The sequence below is a fragment of the Anoplopoma fimbria genome, chromosome 24 (genome assembly GCF_027596085.1).
Source record: "Anoplopoma fimbria isolate UVic2021 breed Golden Eagle Sablefish chromosome 24, Afim_UVic_2022, whole genome shotgun sequence".
Taxonomy (NCBI): Eukaryota; Metazoa; Chordata; class Actinopteri; order Perciformes; family Anoplopomatidae; genus Anoplopoma; species Anoplopoma fimbria.
This window is the reverse complement of record NC_072472.1, coordinates 17,000,441-17,026,543: the sequence shown is the minus strand read 5'-3', so window position 1 is coordinate 17,026,543 and position 26,103 is coordinate 17,000,441. Positions and strand designations below refer to the sequence as shown.

Here is a 26,103-nt window from a genome sequence, read left to right as displayed (position 1 = left end):
TGTTTCCTCTTCTGGATTGACGGCTCGGTGGATCAGGTGAAGTCTCAGACAGAGTGAGTGACTGCCGCATGCATGTGGACCATATTCAGTATGTCCGTCACACGTAGTGTTCACGGTGGTTGATGTACACCCGGTCTGTCCCACTCTGATGACACACCCACTGCAGGTGGGACAGCTGCTGGGTGGGGCTCCGTGTCGCAGGCGGTCCTGGCCTCGTTGTGGGTGACTGCTGCCTGTCAGTCAGCTCGTGCCTGTGGTCTGCCCTGCGTGTCTGCTGATTTCATGACACAAAAAGGTGATAAAAAAAAATCACATTAAGTGTGAGAAGAAACAGGAAAAGTTTTCTTTCTGGGTGAGACTAGAAAAAGTACAAGCTAATGAAATGTTGAGTTGAGCTGAGCACACATATTAAAGATTCAAGCCATCCTACATATTAAATGAGTACAGCCATTAGGCCTCCTGTTTAATAAAAATATTATGACATCAGTCCGTATTAACTTTGCTATTTCTTTCTGTTGTGACTCAGCGCTCATCATCAGCTCACCAAGTGTTAATCTTTGTGGTGAAGCGATGAGTACGTGATGATTCAGATGAAATATAGACTGCTGACATGATGTTAAAGTGGTTATGTAAATGGAGTGGGGTTTACCTGACAGAGCCAGGCCACTTGTGATGCGTGGACACCCAGGGGAACGGCCGGAGCTCTCTCAGAGTAGGGAGGAGGCGGCTTGTGTGTCGGAGGAAGGTCAATCCTTCAGAGAAAGAGAAAAAAGAAACCGCGATGAGGAGAGAATTTATTTCACCAGCACGGACAGACACCTGGAAGAGTAAACCAAGAAAAGAAGCAGCATAAAACAACTAGATTATTAAATTAGCAATTTAGAGAAGGGCTGCTTAAAGGAACATCTTATCTGAGAAAATAACCCTGATGATGTAATAGTGAGGTCATACAGGTTAACTTCATACAGGTTCAGCTTGGAAATTACAAATTCATACTAGGAAGCCTGTGACACGAACTGGTTTTTCATTTATTGAAATCCCCCTCCACTACTAAACTGAAACTGACCTTGGCCATTCATAAATGATGTCATGACAGGCATTGATTCTCTGACACTGTATATCACTTGATGCTGCTTTTCTCTTTAATAATTGGGATGAGAAGTGGTAACAGATTCCAGTTAAGTGACACGCTGTCCTGCACTCACGTCTGTGTGTGCTTTAGGAGAAGGGCGAGGCCTGCGTCCACCCGTCCCCCGTCATCCCACCGGGACCTCCAGCCACGGTCACACTTAAGATGCTAAGTTTGTCGTGGCATTGACCACAGACCAACACGCGGCAAGGTACACCGTCCTGTAGTGTCAGTGTGGTGATGCAGGGCCCACACCCATGCACAAAGGATTTCCCCCCTTAATATATGCGGTTTTCTGCCAGTCAGCAGTGTCTGAAGGTGGCCTGTTATCACTGTCACATAATCAGTCAGGTTGAAACTCAGTGACACGCTGTAACTGAACTGTTACTGTATAATTTTAAAGAGGACAATATGTTTTGAGTAATGAAGCAAGGCAAGGCAAGTTTCATTGTTCATTAATTGACTGAGTACTTTTATTAAGGATTGAAAGAAAATATGAGATTACCATGGTTGATAAAAAGTGAAGTAATCCAAATTAATTTTAGCTGAAACAATAATAATCCATGTATGAACATTTTTTGATTGCAACTTTTTGCTCTGTACTAATTATAAACTGCAATTTGAATATCCCATCAGTCTTAGTCCCTTTTTCATACATGATCTGCAATTGAAGTTTTTGTTTTGAGTAAAATGCTTCAGAAATAACATTTATTCAGCGGTTAGCTTGCTTCCTTGAGACATGCTTGATGAGTGTAGCTGTGTTTCGCTGCAGTGAGCGTGCTCAATGACACACTAACAGGGATGGATGAGGGGATCAACCTGCAACCTTGCAGATATGGTCCACAGGTTCATAATAATTATCCCAGTGTAATGGGTAGTGTGTTGATCAGCAGTATTGGACACATTTTTCTTGCTATAAATGCTAGACAGAAGCAATAGAATTACAGTTATAGAGAACATATACAACAGACACACACAAATCAAAGAGTGAACACACACACACACAGCATTTCATGTCAGTCACAGGACTCTGGCAGATTGTGACCCAGCTCCTTCTGTAAATAATTCAACCTCAAAGTTATTCTTCTTGGATCTAACATTAACATGAGCGTTGGTGCACTATTGGAGCAGACTGAACAAAATAGGACAAGGGCTTGCTGCCAAGACAGCAATTACCTGCCACCCCTCAACCTTGTCCTGCAGCTCCCTGCTCCGGGGCGTGCACCGCTGCAGCACTCTCCACGGGAGCAAGGAGCAACTCCCTGAACCCTCTGATGGGCTTCAGTCAACCTCAAAAGGTATCATGTAGTTAATTATCATTATTTGTCACACTTACACTTTGTCAGTGAAAGCTGGCGGCGGGGCCTTGCGAGCAGTGAGGATTACGATGAGGAAGACTGTGATGAGGAAGAGAGCAAGGACTGCGCCCATCACGGCTCCGGCCACAACGATGGAGTTTGACCTCTCATCTTGAGACTGGTCTGAGACAGAATAGAGAGAAACCTTCAGAATAACACGAAGACAGGAATATCAGCAAAAGGACGTACAAGAGAAAGAGTCAAAATCAACATTGAAACTTGGGATATTTGTTATAAGATACACATTTCCACCTATGCACCCTAGAGGCAATGAGTTTAGACCTGCAGATGACAGCACATACTGTATAAATGTCAGCATCAGCAGGAAAGGAAAGTAAAAGCTTCTGCAAGTTTGACACTTACCTGCATAGCATCTGATTCGTGACCTTTCAATTGCAATAAAACATTTCAAACTTGCAACATGAGAGAGATTTGTTAACTGGAGCACAGTTTGTTCTGAGGAGTACAAACTGTGCTCAGTGTCATCGTGTGTCTTCTCTCTTCCAGGACTGTCCTCCTTGTTGGGCAACTCTGGAGAGGAAAGGAGGTTGCTCTTAAGTGACATGAAATTTGTTAGAAAGAAAGTAGTGGGAGGGAGCGATGCAGATGCCAAAAGAAAAGGGAAAATAAAAGTCTCTGAACTGCACCTTGAAACTGTATTACTCACTAATGATTCACTTTGCATGTTCACCCCCTCTTTGTTCATCCATTTCTCTACAATGTGTGTGTCAAGGTTCTAGCTGCTGTTGTAATGTCTGCTGAATTTTCTTTGTTTGACCATATGCTTGCATACGCTCCATGTTGTCCACTGAGAGGATTAGGATTAAATGTGATTAAGATGCATTAAACTCACAGAGCAGCATGTTTTTGGCCAATCAGCAGTAATGTGTAAAACTGTGATTGTGGGACTCTGAAGGAACTGGAGGACAAAAGGTTGACAGGGGTGGGGGAAAAAGCAAAGTGTGTAATGGTCAATTCCAGTTCTGAGGTGGGAGGAAAAAAAAAAAAATCAATAAAGTGCTGAGATGGGATCCTAAATAACAGTTAAATTAAGATGCAGATTGAACAAGCTGGGACTTCTGAGCTCGCCCCTGAGCGTCACTTCTTCCTTCTTTTTCCCCTCCCCCTCTCCTCTCTTCTCCCGTCTCGCTGTCCTCTAACAGTTAACGGTTCGATTTCCTTTGATGGCTTCTGAACTATGACAAACGCCTCTTGAGTTGATCAAAAAGCCTTTAAAAATGCAGTTCATCAAGCTGCCTGCATTAATGCCTGGTGACAGACTTTTTTTTGCAGGCATTCATAATGTGACGGGGTAAAAACTGCACACAATGCATGAAGCACCATCAGGAGCTCATAAGGTTTATCCACGCAGGAGAATTATTTTGGAGTATATTTGGGACAATTAACGGCATGACTAAATTCATGCATGCTCTATTGAGATGGTTTTCTCCCATTTTTATTGGTTCAAATAGCATTCCTTCTGGAGTGGCTTGGATTAGTGGTGGATCAACTGTCCCCACACTGGGATCTGGCTCCAGTGCAAGGCTCTTTCTGTCTCTCCTACTTCAGCACTTTATCTCACACACACACACACACACACACACACACACACACACACACACACACACACACACACACACACACACACACACACACACACACACACACACACACACACACACACACACACGCACACACACACACGCACACGCACACACACGCCAGCAGAAGTGCATGCTGGTGCTCGGCGAGGTCAGCGTAGCAGACCGGCTCATTATGAATTAAACACAGCACACCTCAGTGGCATGAAGAGGATGGAGGGAGTGATGGCAAGACCCCCCCACACACAATGTTAAAACCTTAACAGCAGGCAGCAGGCTAAAGGGTCATGCTATTGCCCAGACAACAGACCCCACAGGGAGCAGATGCTGGTGTAATAGCAGAGGGGGGGGTTTAGAGCGCGAGGTGGTCTGTCAATTTTTTCTCTCTGACTTCTTCTAACTGAATATTTTCAGCTCAATGATGGCGACAATTTGATCCAACCTCTGCTGGGGAGTTAATATCAAAGTGTCTCTTGTACAGGCGACAGCGCTGCATCCCTCTACGCTGCCTGACACGTTGGCTCACTCCTTTGTGTGTTGTGAAAAGTATCCTTGGAAACTGTTGTGTTGCAGGCAAAAAAAAAAAAAAGCAAACCCACAGATCTTCCTCACTAGTGTCTCTAACAAATTCTAGCACTGCTGGCTGACATCATTAATATACTGAGCTGCTTCCCTTTTGTAAGCTCCACCATTCTGACTGAGCATGCCCTGTTTCAAGGTCACAATGACAACAACCGCTGTGAACACGATAAGATCTATAGAAGGCAGAGAGGTCAGCAAGAAAAGGTTTTCAGGTAGGCTGTGTTCTTGGGGACCTGGACCTCCAAGCTTGACAGTGTCAAGGTCACGTCAGCGTATGTCCGTGTAGCCAGAGGAGCTCTCCGTGGTGCAGCGGGGCGTAATGGGCAATTTTCAATTCCAGCAGCTAATTCTCTCTTTACTGCTCCGCCTTACAAAGCAGCACAGTTTAACTCTCGCCTCCCCCCCCCCCCATATCCCTCTGCTTTCTGTGGCCAGGTAGAGCTTGTAGGAAGACAGCCTCCATCAGCAGCTCCAGATGAGCTTGTTGCCATGGGGACAGTCAATGGGCTGGTGAGTGGGGACTTTGGGCCAGACATAAACACTCAGCGTTTAAAATGACACAGGGGGAGCGGGTTCACAAAGGAGACGAGCTGTAGGGGAGAGAGCGGGGAGATTCTGTCCTGAAACGAAGCAAACTGGGACTGGTGAGGAGGTCAGAGGGAGAGCAGAGGAGGTGCTGGGTCTCCCCCTCACGATGGACATACTGGCATTCTTTGATAGTAACGAGTAATGAAGATAAGGTGAAGTGAGGATGCATGATTTTGAATTACATCATTTGCGACGTCCCACGTGTGCACATTGGGTTGGGGGGTGGGTGGGAGGGGGATATGCAGCATTAGGGAGCTAGAGATGATGTCATTTATAGAAGCACAAAGAAGCTGAGACTGAGCAGTCTGAGTAATGGCAAGCTCAAAAACCTCCAGAGAGAAAAACTTGCAGGTGCTAAGGTGCTTTATTGAACTAAAGTATCTCAAAAAGATCGACAAAATAATGCTCCACTGTTGTCGCTGACATAAATATTATTTTTTTCCTTCCAGAGACTTGTATTTTCTTTTTTTATATACAAACAAACATGAACACAAGGTGTGAAAACTCAACAGTGAAAATACAGAAACCAAAACCCCTGACAGAAATCAGTGAAGTCCAGAAGCTCTCACTAATTTTACATCAAAATGCATTCAAGCTTTGTCTTGTTTTGTTTTTTTAATGTGTATTAATGCCTCCAGTTTTGCAAATATACTGCGCACCATTAACTGTCATGGTGACTGGGGCAGAAAAGGGAATATGGCACTATGGAGTCCTCCTAACACACAGTATGCAAAAAAACAAAAAGGCAACAAATAAATCTCACAGAGCAACAAAACAAGTTCTTAAATCCATAAGTAAACAATGATAAGAAAACACTTACATTTCTTCTTCTAGGTATCTAAGGCACTAGTTGTATTTCTCAACCCAAAGTGAAGGACATTTATCAAGGTAAAGATACACGTGACTGATCTTTATACAAAAAGTCACAGTAAAAAAGAACTTCATTAATCCAGGTGAGAGCTGAAAACTGACAAGGCAAGCAAAAATAGTGTATTGATTAGTGGAATTTCCTTCTTAGTGCATAGAAGCAAACACAAGAAGGGGTTATGCTGCTGTGCTTCCTGTTATTCTCTGCATTTATGTGAGAGTGACCAAAAAGGCATAATTAATCGGCATCAGCAGCACAGTCACCCCCGAAACCTTACTTTTAATTCAGCTATCTAAATAAGGTTTTGTGGTTCACAAATTGCCAAATGTACACTTAATTTTGGCCACTTCCATTAAAAGGGTCAGTTTACCACAAAAAAAAGTCTCACTTACATGTGGTGGTATCTAATAATGCAGACAGTTTTAAGGTTCTCTCAGATTTCGTCCTCCACACCAATACAATGAAGGTGGATGGACATTTTTTTTTTGTGGATCTCATGACATTGAAACATTGTATGAAAGACATTTTCCAGCAGCATCACTTTCCAGAAACATTGTTATTTTGGGTGATCCACACTGTAAACGTTTTATCATGGAAATACATTCTACCAAAGAAACAGTGTGTTTTATAGTTTATCCAGAGTTTTTGGCAACGGATAAAAAAAAAAAAAAAAACTTTCTGCACACCACTAGTGGTAAGTGAGGAATTAAGTTAAAGTAATTGGAGTCAACTAAAACGTAGCTACTCATTAGAATAGGAAGCTTCGGTTTGTGGAAATAAAGGAGTTCTGCTGTACTGCACGGCGTTTGAAACGTGTTTAAACAACATGAACTGCAGTGTGCGGGTCATCTCTGCTTGCAAGTTACAGTGACACACTATCAAATCTCACTATGAGAATGGCAGCCTATTCAATGCACAAAATTCACATCCTGACAAATAATTAGTGAGGGTTCATAACAATATAACTAATTCTTATTTTGACAACTGTTACTGTATTATACTAAAGTGGCCTAAGGCATCTTTTCACTTCTATTTCAGGCTACAATACCCTGTATACAACAGTGATACGTTAATCATTTATATGAGCTTATAATCAGTTGTAAGCTAGTCAGCAATACTTATGTGAGACTGTCATCATCATATTTATACATACAAGTTAAACAAATATTTGGCATCTGGCAGCAAATATTGTATAAGTGACCATACTACTAAAGTTGGCATGTATTCACAAACACTAGTGTGGATGAAAGAAATTGTTAGATCTCCTCCATGCTGTCTGGTAAATAGGTGCATGTGCCAAAAGATTTTAACTGTGTGTAATTGATCACGTACAAAAACTGAAATTTATCTTTAAATCTAGAATGTCTTTATCCAAGTTTGACACCTGAACTACTGGGGCTCCATAGCCCAATAACATGGACATTAAAACACTTTCTCCTCACTTCATTCACAGTACTTGGTATGCCTTCGACGTGGGAGAGGCTTGATTAGCAATAACTGTGGCTGGTTACTAATGAATAAATCCAGCCAGAAATCCCTTTTAGAAAAAAAAAAAGAAATAGCATAGAGTGTATTCTTTTATGGTTACTCAAAGGATAACTATGAATTAAATAAATTAGTGTTTGTCCCATCTGGTGATTAAGGACTGTGCTGCGTCTTTTATAACCGCAAGCAACAGTCACAGCACATCCATCACAGAAGACCTGATTTGACTTTATAATTTATATTTTACTGTAATAATACTGGTAGTAATAATAAATGCTTAATATAAAAAAAATATAAACTTCTGAACATGATTAGAGCCAGCAGTTGCACACATGGATAAGCAACAATAAGCCTATTAATGCCTCAGATTGTGATTGTGTCACAGTCGTGTCTTTTTCTACAGTTGACTGAAATTAGTCCATCAGTGGTTATTTGTGGTCGGGGGTACTGGCGGCGCTCTTGAATGACTTCTTTGTGCAACTAAATACTTTGTGACTGGGAGGCCAGCGTATGGTGCCTGCCGTACTGTAGCCTGCTTTCAACAATACCCCTGCTGATAGCACTCTTGAATTTCAGAGAGTGCAAACTCTCAGACACATCCATTACCATCTGGTAGATAACAGGAGGATGTGTTTGAGGCCTAATCAAGAGGACAACAAGCTAGAAACTCTTCCCCAAATCAATAAATCACACAAATGTTAAACAGCAGTAATATCATTCAAGCTTATCTAAACTTCGAGAATTTTGTAGCATATTTGCATATCAAGGCTTGACTGTGTGATAAACCCAGTCTGTTGTTACAGTGGACTGTGCTTCATTCATGCAGACATCCTGCTTGCCCTCCCGAGGACATACAGTAGAAATGCTCTTAAAGGTTCCCACACTGCAATCAGTTTTAAAAGGACATTTTTAGGACACTGGCGGTCAAGTCCTCAAGCTCACAAGTCTTCCATCATGGTAAGTTACATAATTGGTAGACATTTCTGGTAGAAAACAAATGATGTAGTCGTCCAGTATAAAGTTTTGCAAAAGGCAGTGCAATATAATTTATGACTATAAATTGGTGTGGAGAGGTCATCAGTTATGAAGTTATTCTGATTACTCACTGGGATAAATCCATCTTTTTAAATTAACCTATATGCCTATACTGTGTCATACTGAGTTTTAGAAGGACCTGAGATCCTCTGAATTTCATGAAATTACTTCCACCCATGGGTTCTGTATCATTATGAATATCAGCCATTCATATTCAGAGGTCAGAAGTCTTCTGAACTAATCAGTGTAAGCAATATCAAAACATACAAAAAGGGGCAAGTGTCACATAGCCTGAGGAGGCTGATTTGTGGAAACAAAACAAAACGTCCTTCTCTAACAACCATCTGTGGTCTGCAAGCCCCCAGGGCTTCAACTCGACTGAAAGACATATCAGTAATACTAAATACATTGGCAGTCCATGTAGTAAGGCAGAGACCGCACATACATCATGATCTTTAGTTAGTCTCTACACACATACTAAAGATAAGCCCACTTCTGTAGGCATGAAGATGTTGACAGTCAGTCAAGTCTGATGAGTCTACAGTCTGTCCACATCAAGAACAGAAACATTATGTCTCAAGTGTCAACCAGGAAACTTGAACAAAACAAGGAAACTACAGAATTGAGATTAGTAGAAGTGTACATGTGCGAACAGAAAAGAAATAATGTGCTTCTTCGAAATTCAATTAACTAAACCTTCTGATTTCCGTTTCTCTGCTCCTGGTAGCTTGTCAAACGTACCACTCTCTACGTGAGATGACAGAGCCGTCTGTGTGAGAGACATAATCACCCTCAGGCCCGCTATCGTAGCAGTCATCTGACAGGTAGGGGGGGCCGTTTCTCTGTGGTTTAGGTGAATGAGGGTATCTGGCACTTCTGGCCTGCCGTGGACTAGAATACTCTGTTTGTTCACAATGGTGATTCTGCTGATTGCTCTCCCTCATTGCCCTAGTGTAGCCATTAGAGGGATACTCCTCTCCGTTGTAGTTACTATGGTGACGACGGTCACGCTCATGTTTGAGCTGGCGGTCGCCCCACTCCTCTCGGTCGTGGTCCTGATGGTTGGAGCTGCTGCCAGCTTTAGTAGGGTGGAGCTCATGCTGCGTGGGGGCTTTCTGGAGGTCCCCGGGGCCCAGGTACTGCTTGGTGTAGTAGTTCCCGTGGAAGGTTTGCTGTTTCCGTAGGTAACACACGCCAACCAGACACAGCAGCAGTAGCAGAAACAAGGCCCCGCCCACAGCCCCACCCACTATGGAACCAAGATTACTCTCAGGTAGGGCTTCAAGTGTGGGGGAGCTGAGAAGAACATGCCCCTTATCATCGACTAATGTGGAGGAGGCAGAGCCAGTTAGGACAGGAGCAGTAATGGTGGAAGGCATGGTGGGAGGATCTAATGGAGGGAAGGAGGGTGAGAGGGGAGTAGAGGGTGGAGGGGAGAGATGAAGAGACAGAAAAGCAGAGAATGTCAATGCCAACTACATCAGCATTTTACTAAGTAGGGATGACTACCATCAACTAAACAACAACACATACTAAACTAACGGGCACACCTAAGGTTTGCATTGCCAATTCCTCAGAGCAAAGTGGGTGCAGTCTTTGATTATTAAACCATGATTGATAAGTAAAACATAGATAACAAACCAGTTAGCTTTGTACATATTGTTAATAGTATTAACAGTTTATTTTTGTAGTGTTTTATCATTCTTTATCATTTTGATAATCACCTCAGTGTCTTAAATAGCAAGGTTAGTCGGTCAGCCAGCCTGGCTGACTCCTAAAATAAAGGAAAGCACCATTAAGTTTATGAGGAAAGCAGTCAGCTCTACATTTTTTTTACTCTATCAGCTAATGTTCTACTACGTGAGCTTTCACTTCTTTCCAGCTTATCCTGAGCCATGGGGACCGAACGTTAAAGCTGTGAAAATCAGGCTAACATTGGCAGCGGCGTGCAGATCGATAAGTGGCTGATGGTATGCCACTATGCTTCAGCTGCAATTGCAGACTGGTTCCACTGGTATATACCATTTCCTTATGGCAGGGGTTGCTTGAAAGTGGTAGGGAAATTGTCAAACAGTCACACCAGTACCACTCCCTAATATTTTTTTCTGTCTCTTTTGGCAATATCGTTCAACATACATAAATAAAGGAACGTTTATGCTTTTCTGGTCTGTTCTGTTTTTGGTATATGTTCGATGTGTTTGAAATGGAAGGTAAAATTACTTTAAGGTTGACAGGAATTAACAGCCGTGCAGTTCGTAAAGAGGATATCCCTCACCATACATTGTGTTAGTATTGAATTGCTGTGGACCCAAGGACGTGCAGTTGCGAATGTGGTGCTATAACAATTTACTTTACTTTTTGGCCTGTGACTTTTGAACCGTAAATCTCAGGCAAAAAAAAATATTTTTCCTGGATTTTGTGGGTCCTGATTAATCCATCCATATAAGCCACGCCAATTTGCATCTCGATATATTTTCTGCCATTTTAAATAGTGTCCGAATTTTCCATTTTTCGCTATAGCTGCCCCTCAAAGTAAGCACAAATGCTGTAGGCAGGGCTTATATTAGAGAATGTATAATCTTGTCCTGCTTCGTGTTATTGTGACCACACTTGGTGGACATGTAGGTATGATGTCTGAGTGACTATAAAGTAAGGATTCTCTGTTTGGTTATTTATGCATGCCTGCCTTAGCATATATCGAGAACCAGGCATCCAATCAATTTCGCACCTGGCATTTGCAAGCAGCTATGCCGCGCTTCTGGGGCATCGGCCAGTTCTGGACGGGCATAAGCTCCGAATTACAGACTGTTGCTCTGCATTAGCATTTTTGTTTCTTGCTAACAAAATCTTATGGGAGTAGAGTTTCAAGAATTTAAGCACAATTTTCTTACTTGGCATGAATATACATGAAGGACAAATATATCTCTGGAGATTTTGAGGCTAAGCAAGAGCAAACCAAAGGCTTCTGAAGAAATCAAAAGACTATTGAACAGAGTATATTCTACACAAGTAACAGAAACATAAATAATATGAATGAATGGATTTGGGCGTAACTACAACAGGAAGCTAACATAGAGGACGCAACACTTTAATGTCTTTGAAAGCTTTAATTTAAATGTTGTAGTATGACATTTGTGTGTTTGCTGTTGGCTTCTCTACTAATATCATCACCTATTGTACAGCCTTTTGACCTACAGAACAGAGGCTGCAAACAGCAGCTAGTCTCTAGCCTCTAACTTTTACGGAGGCCTGGTTACAGGTACATGTTTCTTGTTTTCTTGTTTATTTTTAACTGGTATTTTAGGCGAATATTGTATTTGTGGCATGCCATATTTTAGAATGACTTGGCTTAGTAGGCGACTTTGCCTCACCCAGTTAGTTTTATGTCAATTCAAATGGATTGTAGCAATGGCCAGGGATGTTTCTGACCACCACTTCCTGTAACAATTAATGAGCACAGCTTTGTATAAGCTGAGTAATGTATTTGTTGCTTTGTTGGCAGAGGATCTTAAACTTCTTGATTTCTGTAATCCAAATCCAGATTGAAATGCTGAAACACTTAAACAAGAGTTTCTCAACCTTGTAATCAGGATCTGAGGGTCACAATACACAGAGAGAGTTATAGGAGATAAGACTGACATACTGGTATGTGTTTGACAAATACAACCAATAAAAAAAGGTAATCGGATTAAAAACATTTCTATATTTGCACACCACTCATTAGCTGATCAAAATATTTTAAACTCCTTGGCACCATCATGCAATCCAACACAATAGTTGTGAATAATGTTACCTTTGGGAAAGTTGCTGTTGCTGACACTGACTCAAAGACTTCTCATAAATGACAAGTGGATTGAATGAAAAACTATTTTCAAATGTTGTTGTTGTTAAAATAATAGTATTATTGTATGTTGAAAGCAAATGCGTGACTTATTGAGGCAGCTTAATGATAAGACATTAGATAGAAACACCAAATCCTTTCCTGCAATTTTCTGACTATGTTTTGATACCAAATTTAAAAAGTGCATTTACTAATTATTTTGTATATTTCCATCCTTAAATCGCCTGAGAATATGCATTCTTAGAACATGGCATCATAAGAATACCACATTTAAAATGTACTGGATTAGGGTGACCACAGAAAAGCTAACAGCCATAAGCAGAAGGAGCTAAAGTATTGGAAATAATGTGTGTCTAAAAGCTTAAATGGTGCTGCAAAATTGCTCTGCCACTATATAGTCTGTGCCAGGCCAGATGTGAGGAAAAGATTAACATCTGAGAGATGACATGAACCCGAAGGTTTGTAAGCTCTAAGTATGTGAATTGTACTCCATGCGGAGGCAGTGAACTGACACATGTGAGAACACCCACAGCAACACACACATGAAGGGTACACCAACATGTGTGAGCTTGCGCACACCCGTACAGATCCTCTCAAAGGAAAATGAAATATGGATGATAAATAATAAATAGGAGTTGAAAAGATCTAGTTAATGTTTTATGAATCTGGGACATCATCTCACAGTAGGGCTGCAGGCTTTTGCCTCTTGCTGCATGACACATGCAGAAATAAAAGAAACAGAAAAGGAAGCAAGAGAGATGTAAAAGAAAAAAAAAAAAATTCACATCATAATCAGAACTTCATTCAGGAAGAGAGCTTCCACAGACAAGACAGATTTTGTGAGACCAGAGGAGCATGCTCATCATACACAAAAGAGAGACATACTTAGATGCCAAGCCAAGAAGACAGAGCAGGGGCAGTGCTCAGTGGTCTAAAGGGGCCTTAAATATGTGCAGCTGTTTGGCCCAGGTTCTCCTCCTTTAAACATCTGGAGACCTAATGTTCATCAAGGCTAATCAGCATGCAATTAAGACTAAATAAAAAAGGTCAAATATTATCAGTGCCAACACAACTTGCCATGTGTGAATGCTTGGTAGACTGTCAGTATGTACAGAATGGGTGAGAGTGATACAGTGTCACATTTCAGCTTGAAGGACAATGTCACAGGCAGTGATACCCTCTATGACGTGCCTGCACGCACTGTGCTTCCTATGGGAAGAGAAGGCAGTAGGAGTCAGCTGTGTGTGTACTCCGCTCACCTTGTATGAGAATGCGCACATCCCGACTGCGGAGGTTGATGTCATTGGCAACCTCACACCTGTAAACTCCAGAGTCATTCCGCTGGAGGGGACGCAGGAAGAGCAAAGTGCTGTTCATTATTTCCACCCCTTCTGGCATTTCACTGTCCAATCTATGATGCACAAGAGACAAGTATTTAGACACACAAAGACACACCTACAACTTCTATCCTGTTATGTAACCATGCATATGTGATATTTTATTTGGGATACATGATAAATAATGACTTGAAGGCTTTAGATAAGTAAAAGATACTTTAAAATATTGGAAAAGGAAAGCCAACGTTAGTCTTTAATTTGGCTTATAATTAATGTCCTTTTTATTATTACCAATTTTCTTAAAAGTCTCTTTTATTTTACTTGTAGATTTTATGTCTAATTTCATTGTCTATATGTCCTTGTTTGAATGTAACTATAAATATAGTTAGTATCATTATTTGTATAATTATTATTATTATTAATAAGATGAATCAATTTATCTTACTTCAATATTTTTGTAGAAAAGTTTGTGGCTTTTTGGGTTAAATTTTAACTTATAAGAGGAAAGGAAAATGTCATACAAACAGATACACACACCTGGTCCATCTGAAGTGATTAGCCGGTGGGTTGGCGTTTGCTTTGCACGTCATTTGAACATTTTCTCTCCCAACATGCCAGTCTCCATCATAGCCCACAACAGATATATCAGGAGCATCTACAGAGAGAGGGGGGAACAAAATCAAACATTTTAGATTTAGCTACAAACTGGCCACAAAACCTAACACACAACCATTCACACACTGATGACAGGCTACCATGCAAGGACTCTAACTAACATTCATGCCACCATCATGAAAAACTGTGTTCAATCATAAGTGTCTTGCCCAAGGTTTAACCATTACAAGGTACCTGGTATAATCAAGGTAAATCTTCACATATATTTCTGCTGTGTTGTATTGATAGTTCTCGCTGAAGCCCTGTGCTTTGCAGCAGCAAACATGCAAGATGACCGTTTGCCTGGTTTGCGTATAGCCTTATATGGAGTCTGAGTTCAATCATGAAGCAAACAGTAATGACTTACTTGTTATGATGGTATTCCCAATTTCAAACCAAATCATCAACACTATGTCCTAAATGTGGGGACAGTTATGTTTTTTTTTGACAATCATCTACAAAATGTTTGTCATTCTTATTTTTTGCTGTGCCACAAATTGAACTCGCATAAAAGCTTTTTCAGCCGCCATCTGTCACAAAACAATAAGTCAGACCAGTTAATGCATCAAAGTACCCCACAAAGTACAGATATGTGCTTGACCATCTATGGGGGCTTACTGACAGAAAACATTTTTACTTTTGACAGTTTAGGGGCACAGAGCGACATGTGCTGACATAGAAAAATAAAGAGAGAAAAACATTTTGATAAAAGAAAAATCACACAAACCCCCAAGGACAGCCTTTCTTAAACCATAATTAATATCTGTAAGGATGTTGAATGGATTGTCCTCGATTTAATCCCCGTCAATACAGCTGTTTTCAAAAGTGAATTGTTGTTGAAGTGCTTCAAATAAATCAAAACCTCAACACTGACAAGGCCAAGCAACATCAACTTTTCAATCGTCTGCCTTTACTTTCTGCTAAATACAGTGTTTGATTGTTCAAGAAGGAGGTAAAGGAAGGGAGCAAGGGAATCACTGCTATACTTGCCCCCTTTCAAACTATGGATGGGAGACCTCAAAAATTCAATCCATTTTACAGTGTAGACTCTACTGCGCCCTTTAATATATTCACTTCAGGGCATGACAATACATAAAAGTCTTACAGCAGGACAGAATCAGTATCAATCAGCATTTTTACTATAAGGCGGTCTTCAAGATGTTAACATGATACCCCAAAATAGCCATTCCTAAGGCACTCACACTGCACATTGAGCTGGTAGGGGATCCTGAAGTCACTCTGCAGGGCCGGGTGGCGGACAACACAGGTGAGTGTGTGGCCCTGGACGTGACGTGTGGGCTGCCAGAGGTAGCTCACTTGTGTGCTGGTTGTGCCGTTGGCTTCGTCAAAAAGCTGCACTTCTGACTGGCCAAAAAGGTTGGACTCCCAGGACACCTCAGCAGGGGGCCGGGCCCGCTCAGCAATGCAAGTGGCCACCACAGTATCATTGCCACCGTCGACCAGAGCAGATGAACCAGCAGACACGTAGACTTTGGGCTCCACTGTGATACAGACAGTGAACAAAGACAGGTAGAAACAAAACGAGAGTTGTCACATTTCAAGACCGTTCTGAGGTTATTTTACTGAGTTAATTTTAGTATTTTAAAAGGTCTACATTACATTTCTGTTTTTTTCAATAGTACTTTTCTTTTATTGAATTTTCTCCTCTTATGTCATTCCACTATTACCCATTATTAGCAGCTCTAGCAACCCCTATGATATTTTCTGTAAAAACGGATTCAACTGCGTTTGTGTGCCAGCAGTGACAGCCTGTGATGATGTAACCCAAGGATCCGGAGAGCATACTTTCAAATCTAACAATTATATTAATGTTTGTTGAATATATTTGGAATTTTATCATTATGATTTTGAGTTATCTTTGAACAAAAGTCTGAATGAATGATTCCAAGCAAGTTGTAATGTAAAACTTGCGCAAACTTTGTCTGACGTAGGCTAATACATACCAGTGGAATAAAATGAATTGCACTGAACAACAATTTGCATACATAAGTCATATCTTGATACATATCGATATCTAAAAATATTGTTCATCAATACTGTGATATTGATTTCCATCATGTTGTCCAGCACAAACAATTTAAAATGAATTGCATCCATATCCACAGCTGGACGTTGTACAACTTCTGATGATTTAAACTATCAAAAAATCAGAAAATTACTTTCCTAATCATTTAGTCTATGAAATGTTGAAACATGGTTAAAAAAAATAGCCATCACAATTTGCTTGTTTTGTCCAACCAAGAGTCCAAAACACAAAGACTTAGAGCACCAGCAAATATTCACATTTGATATATAGTTTAATAAATATTTTATATTTAATCAACTAATAATTAATTGACCATTTGGACTCATTACACAGAAGAAAACACAAGTGCGTAAATACTTACCAAGTACATTGACAGTAGTGGAGGCTTGAGTGTTTCCAAGAGGAAACGTGGCAACCTTACAGGTATAGATCCCGACATCAGCATAGCCCACGTTTCCCAAGACAATGGTGGCATCATGCGAGGTGGGAGAGCGGAAATACAAGCGATGGATAAACTCTGGAGGGATGGAGATGCCATACCGGGGGTTGTAGACAGCCACTGTGACAGAGCCTGAAGGCAGACGGCGCTCCCAGGAACTCTGAGTAAGAGTAAGGTTTGTGCCCACTTCCACCCGGCACTCTAATGTCACATTCTTCCCCAGCACAGCATTCACCCTCTGAGGCACCAACACCTGACTGCCCCACACACCTGCCAAAGAGACAAACAAAAACCAGACTTAGACCACATACACTCATGTTCATTTGCAAACAGGTTTTGCTAATCTAGCACCAATAAATAAAACAGTTGGAAGTTAAAAGCACTTACGCCACACCTTTGTTAAAACTTCTTAAAAATGTATAACTCCACTTCTTTTGAAGAAAAATCCTTTAATCCTAATTAGTACTGTAATTGTTGTTACTTATATGGATCCCCCTCATTTAAAGGAGTAATCCATTTTTATTTTTACAACTTACTGTTGAATGTTACTAACATTATTGGCTTGGCTTTTAAGACCTTTTTAATATATAAGACTCAAGGTAATTGGGAGCCTTCAAATAAAACTTGGAACATAGAAAAACATTGAATTAGCATATTATTCACATTTTTTTTATTAAAAATGACTTAAACAATAAATTTATAAACCAAATTGCCTACTATTGTTTGCCAATGGACTCACCAATTATTAGTCATATTGTTGAAGCTTTAGTGTAAGCTTCTCAAATGTTCAAATGCTCTAAAGAGTTGCTGTTTTTTTGTTGCTTTATATTATTCTAAATGGTCAAATTAAACATACCAAAAGATGTCACTCTTGGCGCCCAGTAGTTGGCAGAACTTTCTTTAGACATTTAACGACTAAAGGATCAATTGATTAATCTAAAATTAATGAAAAGATTTGTCTTAGATGCTTGTAATGGATATGGTAGACAATTCAATTATGTGGTTGATATTGCTTTACTCTACTCAAAGGCACATATTACATTTTCAATTAAAAAAATGTCAGACAGCAGGGTCTTCAATCTAATACTCAGCAACAAATCAAGAGTACCAAGATAGACTCAGTGAGAGAGAAGAGTATTTTCAGGGTTACCGCTGACGTCAGTCGGACTCGTTAAAACAACGTTCAGTACCATCTGACATCTGTGGGTATCAGACAGGAATCAAAGCTTGATACCACCACAGCAGGTGTTGGGCTTTTCGACAAATAATACGCAGCTGACTGAGTGATCCATTGATGAATTTTTGTCTTTATAGCTTTTCTCCTCCTGACCTGAATTTGGGAACTAAAAGCAAGCTGTCAGTATGTCCTTTGTCCAAATATAACTACCCCATGCACTCAGTCACCTGCAATTGTCAGAAATGTGGCAAGTTTCAAAAACAGAGAGCTCAACGTCGTGTTGAGGAAAAGTCAAAGGGAGATAAAGAGAACAGACTGAGACCGGCAGAAAAAAAGGGAAGAGATATGCAAACACGACAATGACATCATCGTTGAAAAAAAAAAAAAAAGAGGACTCTTTGTGAGGAGAGGCAAGAGCAAAATCACGCATAAAAACACCAATGAGAGGAAACGTATCGTCAGGATTACGGTGAACCAAAAAAAATGAAGAATTTCTTTAATGATTTAGAAAATACAATATAGCATTGCTAGACTACCAAAGCCCTGAACCACATCACTAATTGCAAAAAGCTGCCAGCAGAAAGATTTCATCATAAATCATAACCTTCTGCGCTGCTTGGCAACTGACTCCAAATATTCTATTGTTGTTTTGCCAAAAACAGCTCTGTCTCTGGCCAATCTCCCTCTAAAAGGCCATGTCCTCAAATATTGGTACTTTATAGGGATATTTCCCTCCCCCAAATGTTGATTTTGTGTCTTCCTTTCTGGGATAATAATAAAGTTTGAAAACTGTACTTATTCAATTTAAATACATTTATTTTCCCTTGTTTAAATGTTCATGTTGGTAGGTCCAGGGGTATATTACAAGGTTAGTTATTAGGGATAAAAAAATAATGAAAAAAGAACATTTAGATTATTGTGACAGTATAACCAATTATAGCGTGACTCATTTGTCAAATTGGAGAATCAATAATGTAAATTATATCATATGGTAAAAAACTATAAATCCAGTTGTGAAATAAATTGATTGACAAAGCAAACTTTAACCCTTTTGGCCCAGGTAGGGCTGGCTGTAAATATCTTAAATACAAGCCTAATGTTTACGTGTGGATATCAAATCATGATAGCATATTTTTTGCAGAGTAGGTATAGTGAGTCATCCTATTGCTCATACAGAGAAAGAGCAGCAAAAATCAGTGAAACAGTGGGGAGATATACAGCTGACGATGCACTACTCCTGTATTTATGTGCTATTTACAGCTATGCATGGGTTTCAATTCACACTAAAATACACACAAACACTTTTTCTTGCTGTAAACATTCCTCCTCTTCAAAATAATATATTTTTTGGTGTTTTTTCTTATGTAGCAAAACGGGATTACAATCTGAATTTCGTTGTGCAGCCCAGTTGTAAAATGACGAATAAAAAGCCTTGTAACCTTGTAATGGCCAATATAGGGCATTCCCTCCCCATGTGCTTCTAATGGAAGTGATGGGGACAAAATCCCCAGTCGGCATTCTGTGCAAAAGTGCATTCCATACTTAGCTGAGACTAATATGAGAGTTCATCCATCTCCGTTAGTCAAATCAAGAGGGTATGAAAGATCGTCGTTTTAATGCAGAAGTTCCTTCTGTTTTACAGTTTTACTGTCCAGTGTCTCAGTGTCACAGAGACACACAGAGGGGGCTACCTTGCACGGCAGCTGGATTCTTGCAACTTCATGAGATCAAAAATATTGTGGCATCACACATTACACAAATATCCAAGTAATGCGTTTGTGTTTAGTAATACACAGCATAGAGAGGAGACTGGTCCTTCAAAATACAACAATGGCAGCCCCCGAAGGGGTTAGCGTTGATGCTGCAATAGCATCAGTTACATCAGACCTGGATGGTATTTCTTTACTGAAAGAAGATCAAAGAGCAGCACTGAAGGCTTTTCCTGATGGAAATTAGGTTTTTGCTCTTCTCCCGTCTCGCTTTGGTCAGAGTTTGATTGGCAGATGATTCATTCAATCATCTGCCGCATCATTTCTAAAGTACCAGCCCTTTTCCAAAAAGGTTTCTAATGGCAGCTTCTCCAACGGTTCTGTTTGACAAACCATCTGGCCATCTCTAGTTACAAAGAGGGTATTTTGTACTTAAAAGACTGCAACTTTGGATGATAACTTCTTGATTTGGCTAACTCAGACTGCTGAAGCAAATTAACTGAGTGAATTGCATGAAAGGGGGAGATCTTTTAATAGCAGGTATGATCGATGTGAAGTTATCCTTCAAACAAAAAGACAAGTCAAGCTTCCTATGCTGTGATGAGCTTTCATTTCCACTGGTGAATCCAATACAGTATTCTCAACTAGTATAAAACGCGAGAGGAATTACTTACAAACATTTTTATATATAACAGATTGAAATCAAATTCAATTGTATGCTTGATTACCTGTGTCATTGAATATAAGGTTTAAAAAATATATATTGGGGGTTAAAAAAACAACTTTGTAAATTCTGTTCTTCTAACTTTCATCCCATTTTGTCATCGTAATTATTCATATAAATGAATCATTGTCTGCACTACAATGAAATGAGCCACCAGTTAAAAGTCCATGCAAAAAAAATGGAGGCTTTCCTTCCTGAAGAATATTCCGATATCCTAAATGTCGAGCTACACAAAGTTTACAACTTCGTTCAAGTAGGTAAAGCAACAGTCCAAAGCAAATGTTTGATATTGTTCAGTTGCTGAAGGTAATTAGGAAGTCACCACATGCTCCATGACAAGGGAACCAACAGGCAGTCCTTAAAAAATATTTATTTTATCTTATAAACAACACAAGTGGAAACAGGGACACAGTAAAGACTCCAACTTTTTGAATGTAAGTATAATACATGTAAATTCCCTCCGACTTAAACAGAAAATTCAATGGTTATTATATACACACAACTACACCCAGACGACAGCTACTATACGATATACTGAGCCTTTGTCTCAAGCAGTTAACCAAATTTACGACTTATGTATTTGTCATGATAAGGCTAGATGGCAAGAAAAAACAGCAGAGTAAGAGGAAAGAAAGCAGCATTTTCCTGCACTGAATATGTAATGAAAGAGGTATAGCGACTGTATTAAATTTTTATTGTGACATGACGACAACCTTACATAAGCCTGCCCTCGTTTTCTCCAACTCAGAATAAAAAAGTGATGAGAATAAAGGCAAAGTCTATCTGATCTTATACGCAGCCTATCTCGACATAGCAATAAGAATGTTTTCTCTCTTCTTGCGCTTTGAGACAAAGAAAATAAGCTTTATGTTCGTGCATCTTTAGTTCCTCAAAGAGAGAAGCTGCTGTAGATACTTGAAGTTTGGTTTGCAACACAATGTCACACACACACACACACACACACACACACACACACACACACACACACACACACACACACACACACACACACACACACACACACACACACACACACACACACACACACACACACACACACACACACACACACACACACACACACACACACACACACACACACACACACACACACACACACACACACACACACACACGATTATAGATATCCTGACACCAAGGACACATTGCTCCCTGGGGACACCCGGTGCTCATTCTCACTTTAGTCAATATTACCTTCACATGCACCACTTATGTGGCAGCAAGTGTATTAATATGTGTGTCTTGCCAGAGGGCTGTGAGTCTTGATAAAAGTGGAAATCAGAACATAAATGGAGATGGTGGAAAGGTGCAAGTGGCAGAGCCAGCTGTGCAGAGCAGCATATGGAAAATATGAATGATCATTTGACAGTGTGACTTATCAGACCTTGAAATCAACTTTTTGTAAATATTTTAACTGGCTTAATCAAGCTGCACAAAGGCGCATATGTTAAGTACTAACGCATTTCCAGTCGACTGTAGAGGGCAGTATTTCGAAAGTGTAGGAACATTAATCATTTCTAATACATGAAAAAGACAAATCAGCAATATGGTGTCTTCTAATGACACATAATTCCACGAATCAACATTTGACATGGTACAAATTTCAGGTCCAAAAAATGTCAAACTAAAAATAAAATTCGCATTTTTAAAAAGGCACAAGGTCAAAGCACTCACTGAAATGTACTTCCATCTTAAACAGGAGGTAGACAAATGTGCACCTGCCCCTGCTCCTTGACTTGAACTCTCTGAAGGAAGTAAAACTGTTTAGGAATACCGGCAATAATAAGTGACAGTAAATTACTTATGTAACAGAGGGTCTGGGTCACTCTGCTTGTATCTCTCGTCAAGTCTTTAACAAAAGTTACAATTGAGTTCAGTCATAGTATAGTAGCCCAGAGCTTCCATTATCTGCACACTGTGTAGTTGCCGGGGGAGGAACACTACAACATAAAACAGTGAAAGTATCTTGGCATGTGCAATACAGTCACTTATTTGTCATTAGTCAATGCATGGAGCTATTGATGATGAGACACTGGTGTAAAATGAACCAACAACGGCCCAAACTGTAAGACTCCCATTCAATCTGCTGCTCTGATGTGATTATGTCTAAGGTAAGATGCCCATTATCCTATATATTACATACATACCAGTTTTATGGACAACATACAGCCAATGTTGAGTTAGAAAACTATCAGTGAGTGACCAGACACATACAAACATTTTTTGCAATCTAATGCAATCCAACAGCCCTGCAACAAGATGTACTCACTGTAAAACACTGTGGTGAGAGTTAACTCTCTCTACAATCATTTTCAAATGCAGTTTGTGGTTGTGTTGCATTTAGTTGCATTAACTGATGTTCTAGTCTACATTTTAGGGGTCCTTTTCTCACCTTATGGTAAAAATAACATAGGGGACTGACACAAACTGTCTGGCCTGATTCAGTCATTGGTCTGTCATGGTATACAAGCATGCAAATGGGCATGCAAAGACAGGACACTGAACTATTGATTGTCCTCTGAGCAGCAAAGTTTTAATTTGGTCTGTATTTTTTTTTTCCCTTACAAGGGTATTTGTTCATGGTGTTTTTAGGGTGGTTAACTGAATTACACTTGTTAACATCAAACCTTTGTTTCCTTTTGTGGCGTAAAGGTAATTGGTATAAAAAGTTGCCTGTGGGTAAAACATTAATCCCACATTACAATTATCAACCATACATGTTCCATTGGTTTCTTTTAGACATATATAAGCTAACTTGAGTAGATTTGAGGACAGTTTGAAGACAGACTTGCAGCTAGACTTTTACCTTGTACCTTGGCTTTTTCGGTTTTCCACAGCAGCACCACAGCACTGTGCACAAAGTTGGCGTGTTTCAGGGTTGAGTTAGTAAATTGTTCAGCCCTTAATTAAACCATGATGAGCCCCAGTGCAGCCACATGGTGGCTGACCCTCATCCTCAGACTGGGAGGTGCTGACATTTGGCATTGTCTTCTCTGATGACACTAATGTGAGTTCCCCCAACATGTTTGCAAAGGCGGCTGACGTGACACACAACATAGCACCGTGTTACTTTAATAGCAACATTGTATGAAGTTAATATGGGTGCCAATCAATCTGCAATGACCCAAGTGTAGGTTGGGTAACGGTATGGATAAATGAGCCACATTGCACGAGTTGCCCGGTGGTTTTGGCGGACTGTTTCTGCGGTGGACCCGGGTCGCACCATCCTCCGCGGCGGAGGCGCTGGCTAGCTACCAGTGAACAAGTAACCAACTTCCCTGTGGTCCTCCAGGTACACCTGCTAAACTTCTTCCACTGCCAACTTAAAACGAGCCACGCTTGAAACACACGGTCTTGGCTCGTTTATCCGACTCGTTCATTTAGATTTCTGCAGGATGCGCGACCCCTTCGGCTCTTTCACAAAACTTCTGTGTAACGTTAGTAGCTGTAGTAAAACTGCCGTGCAAAATTCCCGACTCACCTGTAATACTGCATAAAAGGTGAATTAATGCGACCTTGCCCTGCTGCCCGAGGTAACTCCGCTGATAAGACGGTCGCATTTTCAAAAACAGTGCCGTCTCTGTTACAGGACACGAGCGTCGGCCGCATGCCAATTTAACGGTATGTGTTGAACAGCGGAACCTCCTCAGCAACAACTCCGACCGGCAAGTGGACTGTACCATGTACGCGACACGGAGCGGGGGCCGGGAGCTCACCTGACAATGAAAAGTACGCGCTCATTCGTCGAGATCCGACAGCAACACCCCCCTGGAGGAATGATCCATTATTATACACATTACGTCATCTATGTGGATAACCGACATACATTGATTGATCGAATCACTTTTTTCTTTGCTGTCTTTGACAGTAACTCACTGAAAATGCATCCCAGTGACATATGTTTACAGCTGTCATAGATTCGATATGTTTTGTTTGTTTCTCTGTCTGTCAGCCAGTAGGTCTTGAAATGATTGAACAGATTCCAATTTAATTAGGTTAAAAGTTAGACCACCTAATCAAGAGGAACTGTTTCTTTTTTTTATGAGCAAATGCACATTTAAAAGCAACGTTGTTTCTTTTTTTAGAACTATTTAACTTAGAAGTTTGTATTGACTGATTGGCGGTTCAACCCATTGAAGGCATCGCCCTATCATGGGTCTAGCACGGTCCAATCACAGATCTGTAGTCCACGATGATTTTCTCCTTCATTTGGAAAATTTAGCAAAAAAAGTATTTTGTCATCATAACTTTCATAACTTCCATCCAGTGTTCTCAAAATTTGGTGCATAACATATTTGGGGTATTCTGTACCAATTTACAGAAACAAGTAGCCAGCATTCTTATTTGAGCGCATTATACATATAAAACCATAATTGGATAAATATGCACTCATCAATTTGAGTGATCTTTCATGTATTTATAGCATTTTACCTACAAGTGGTGCTTTAGCAATAAACATCGATGGGAGATGTATTTTACAACATCATTGATGTTTGCTGCATGTAAAAAGAAAATGTGAAGGGAAATGTAAGGTGAATTGTTGAGAAACTGAAATAGAATAGTACCTATCTGAAGATTATTGATGCTGAATATGTTGATATCTCAATTCCCAACTATACCAATAACCATCCATCTGGATACGAGTCCCAGGAGAAAATCCTCAATCCCTGCGGGGTATGATAAAGTGTCTGTTATTCAGTTTATGGTGGTAGATTTTTTAAATGTCCTTTCACTAATTGATCTCTTATATGGTATAGTGGTTTACTGGGATGATTGTAAACTTCCAAAATGATTATGGCCTTATCTTCTCTATGGACTGTCTGCATGGGTTTGTTACATGCTGACGTGTAGTTGCCGCTCATAATCAGTCAACAAGTTAATCTCTGCAAAGTAATGTGTGGGTGGGAAGGGGGGGGCAGCACCCCCTTCTGCTGACAGAAAGCTAACCAGGTCAGTGCTTTAATTTGAGTCTCAGTGCTGTCTTCTGAAGAGCCACAAGGGATACAATTACTCTCCCACCATCCCATTCATCTGCAACTCTATCGTGCAATCGTGTGTGTGTGTGCGAGCGTGCACGCAAGCATGTCGTTTTCTTTTTTTAAATCTATCTCGAAGTGGGTGAAATGAGTGCATCGAATATTCCCATTGTTCTTAAGTTCAGTCGGAATATTTTGCCTTGAGTGCAATGCATCAACATGAAAGCGATATGTTGCTGTGGCAAAGAATTTATGATAAGGGAGAGAGAAGTGCAGACTAAAAGACTGTGTAATTCCATTTAAGGGCTTCTTCTAAAATCATAGCCATATTAGAAATTATACATTCTAAAGCTTCCCACTGACGTTTCCACGACCCCTCCTTGAGAGGCAGTAGACTTTTCCATTAGACATCATTCATTTATATTACTTTTTGTTTTGTTTTTTGCTCTTTGTTTCACATTTCCTTTTTCTTTCAACAGCAGCTTAGTTTTTTAATTGAATTTCAATTTCTCTCTAAAATTGCTAGATCTTA

At 40.3% G+C, this 26,103-nt stretch overlaps 1 protein-coding gene across 3 annotated transcripts; it reads right to left on the bottom strand.

The window, feature by feature from the left end:
* nectin3b (nectin cell adhesion molecule 3b) lies at positions 1–24,205 on the bottom strand. 3 transcript variants are annotated; one of them, XM_054625885.1, is made up of 8 exons: positions 24,077–24,205; positions 16,887–17,234; positions 15,681–15,980; positions 14,362–14,479; positions 13,747–13,898; positions 2,466–2,610; positions 650–752; positions 1–274 (listed from the first exon to the last, which is right to left on the bottom strand). In XM_054625885.1, the coding sequence occupies exons 1-8, from the start codon at positions 24,153–24,155 to the stop codon at positions 98–100; spliced, it is 1,422 nt and encodes a 473-aa protein (XP_054481860.1). In that variant the 5' UTR covers positions 24,156–24,205; the 3' UTR covers positions 1–97. The 3 variants fall into 3 exon arrangements, with proteins under 3 accessions (XP_054481860.1, XP_054481861.1, XP_054481859.1); XM_054625886.1 differs by having other exon boundaries at positions 1–271; XM_054625884.1 differs by lacking the exons at positions 1–274; positions 650–752; positions 2,466–2,610 and adding an exon at positions 5,612–10,036.
* Positions 24,206–26,103: the final 1,898 nt, after the last annotated feature.

Excerpts from the sequence above, each read along its gene's own strand:
- nectin3b (XM_054625884.1), bottom strand. The coding sequence starts at position 24,155 with ATGCGACCGTCTTATCAGCGGAGTTACCTCGGGCAGCAGGGCAAGGTC. Across the intron at positions 14,480-15,680 it reads CTACCAGCTCAATGTGCAGT|ATGCTCCTGATATATCTGTT; the intron begins GTGAGTGCCTTA and ends CTCTCTCTGTAG. Across the intron at positions 13,899-14,361 it reads AATCACTTCAGATGGACCAG|ATTGGACAGTGAAATGCCAG; the intron begins GTGTGTGTATCT and ends TGTGCATCATAG.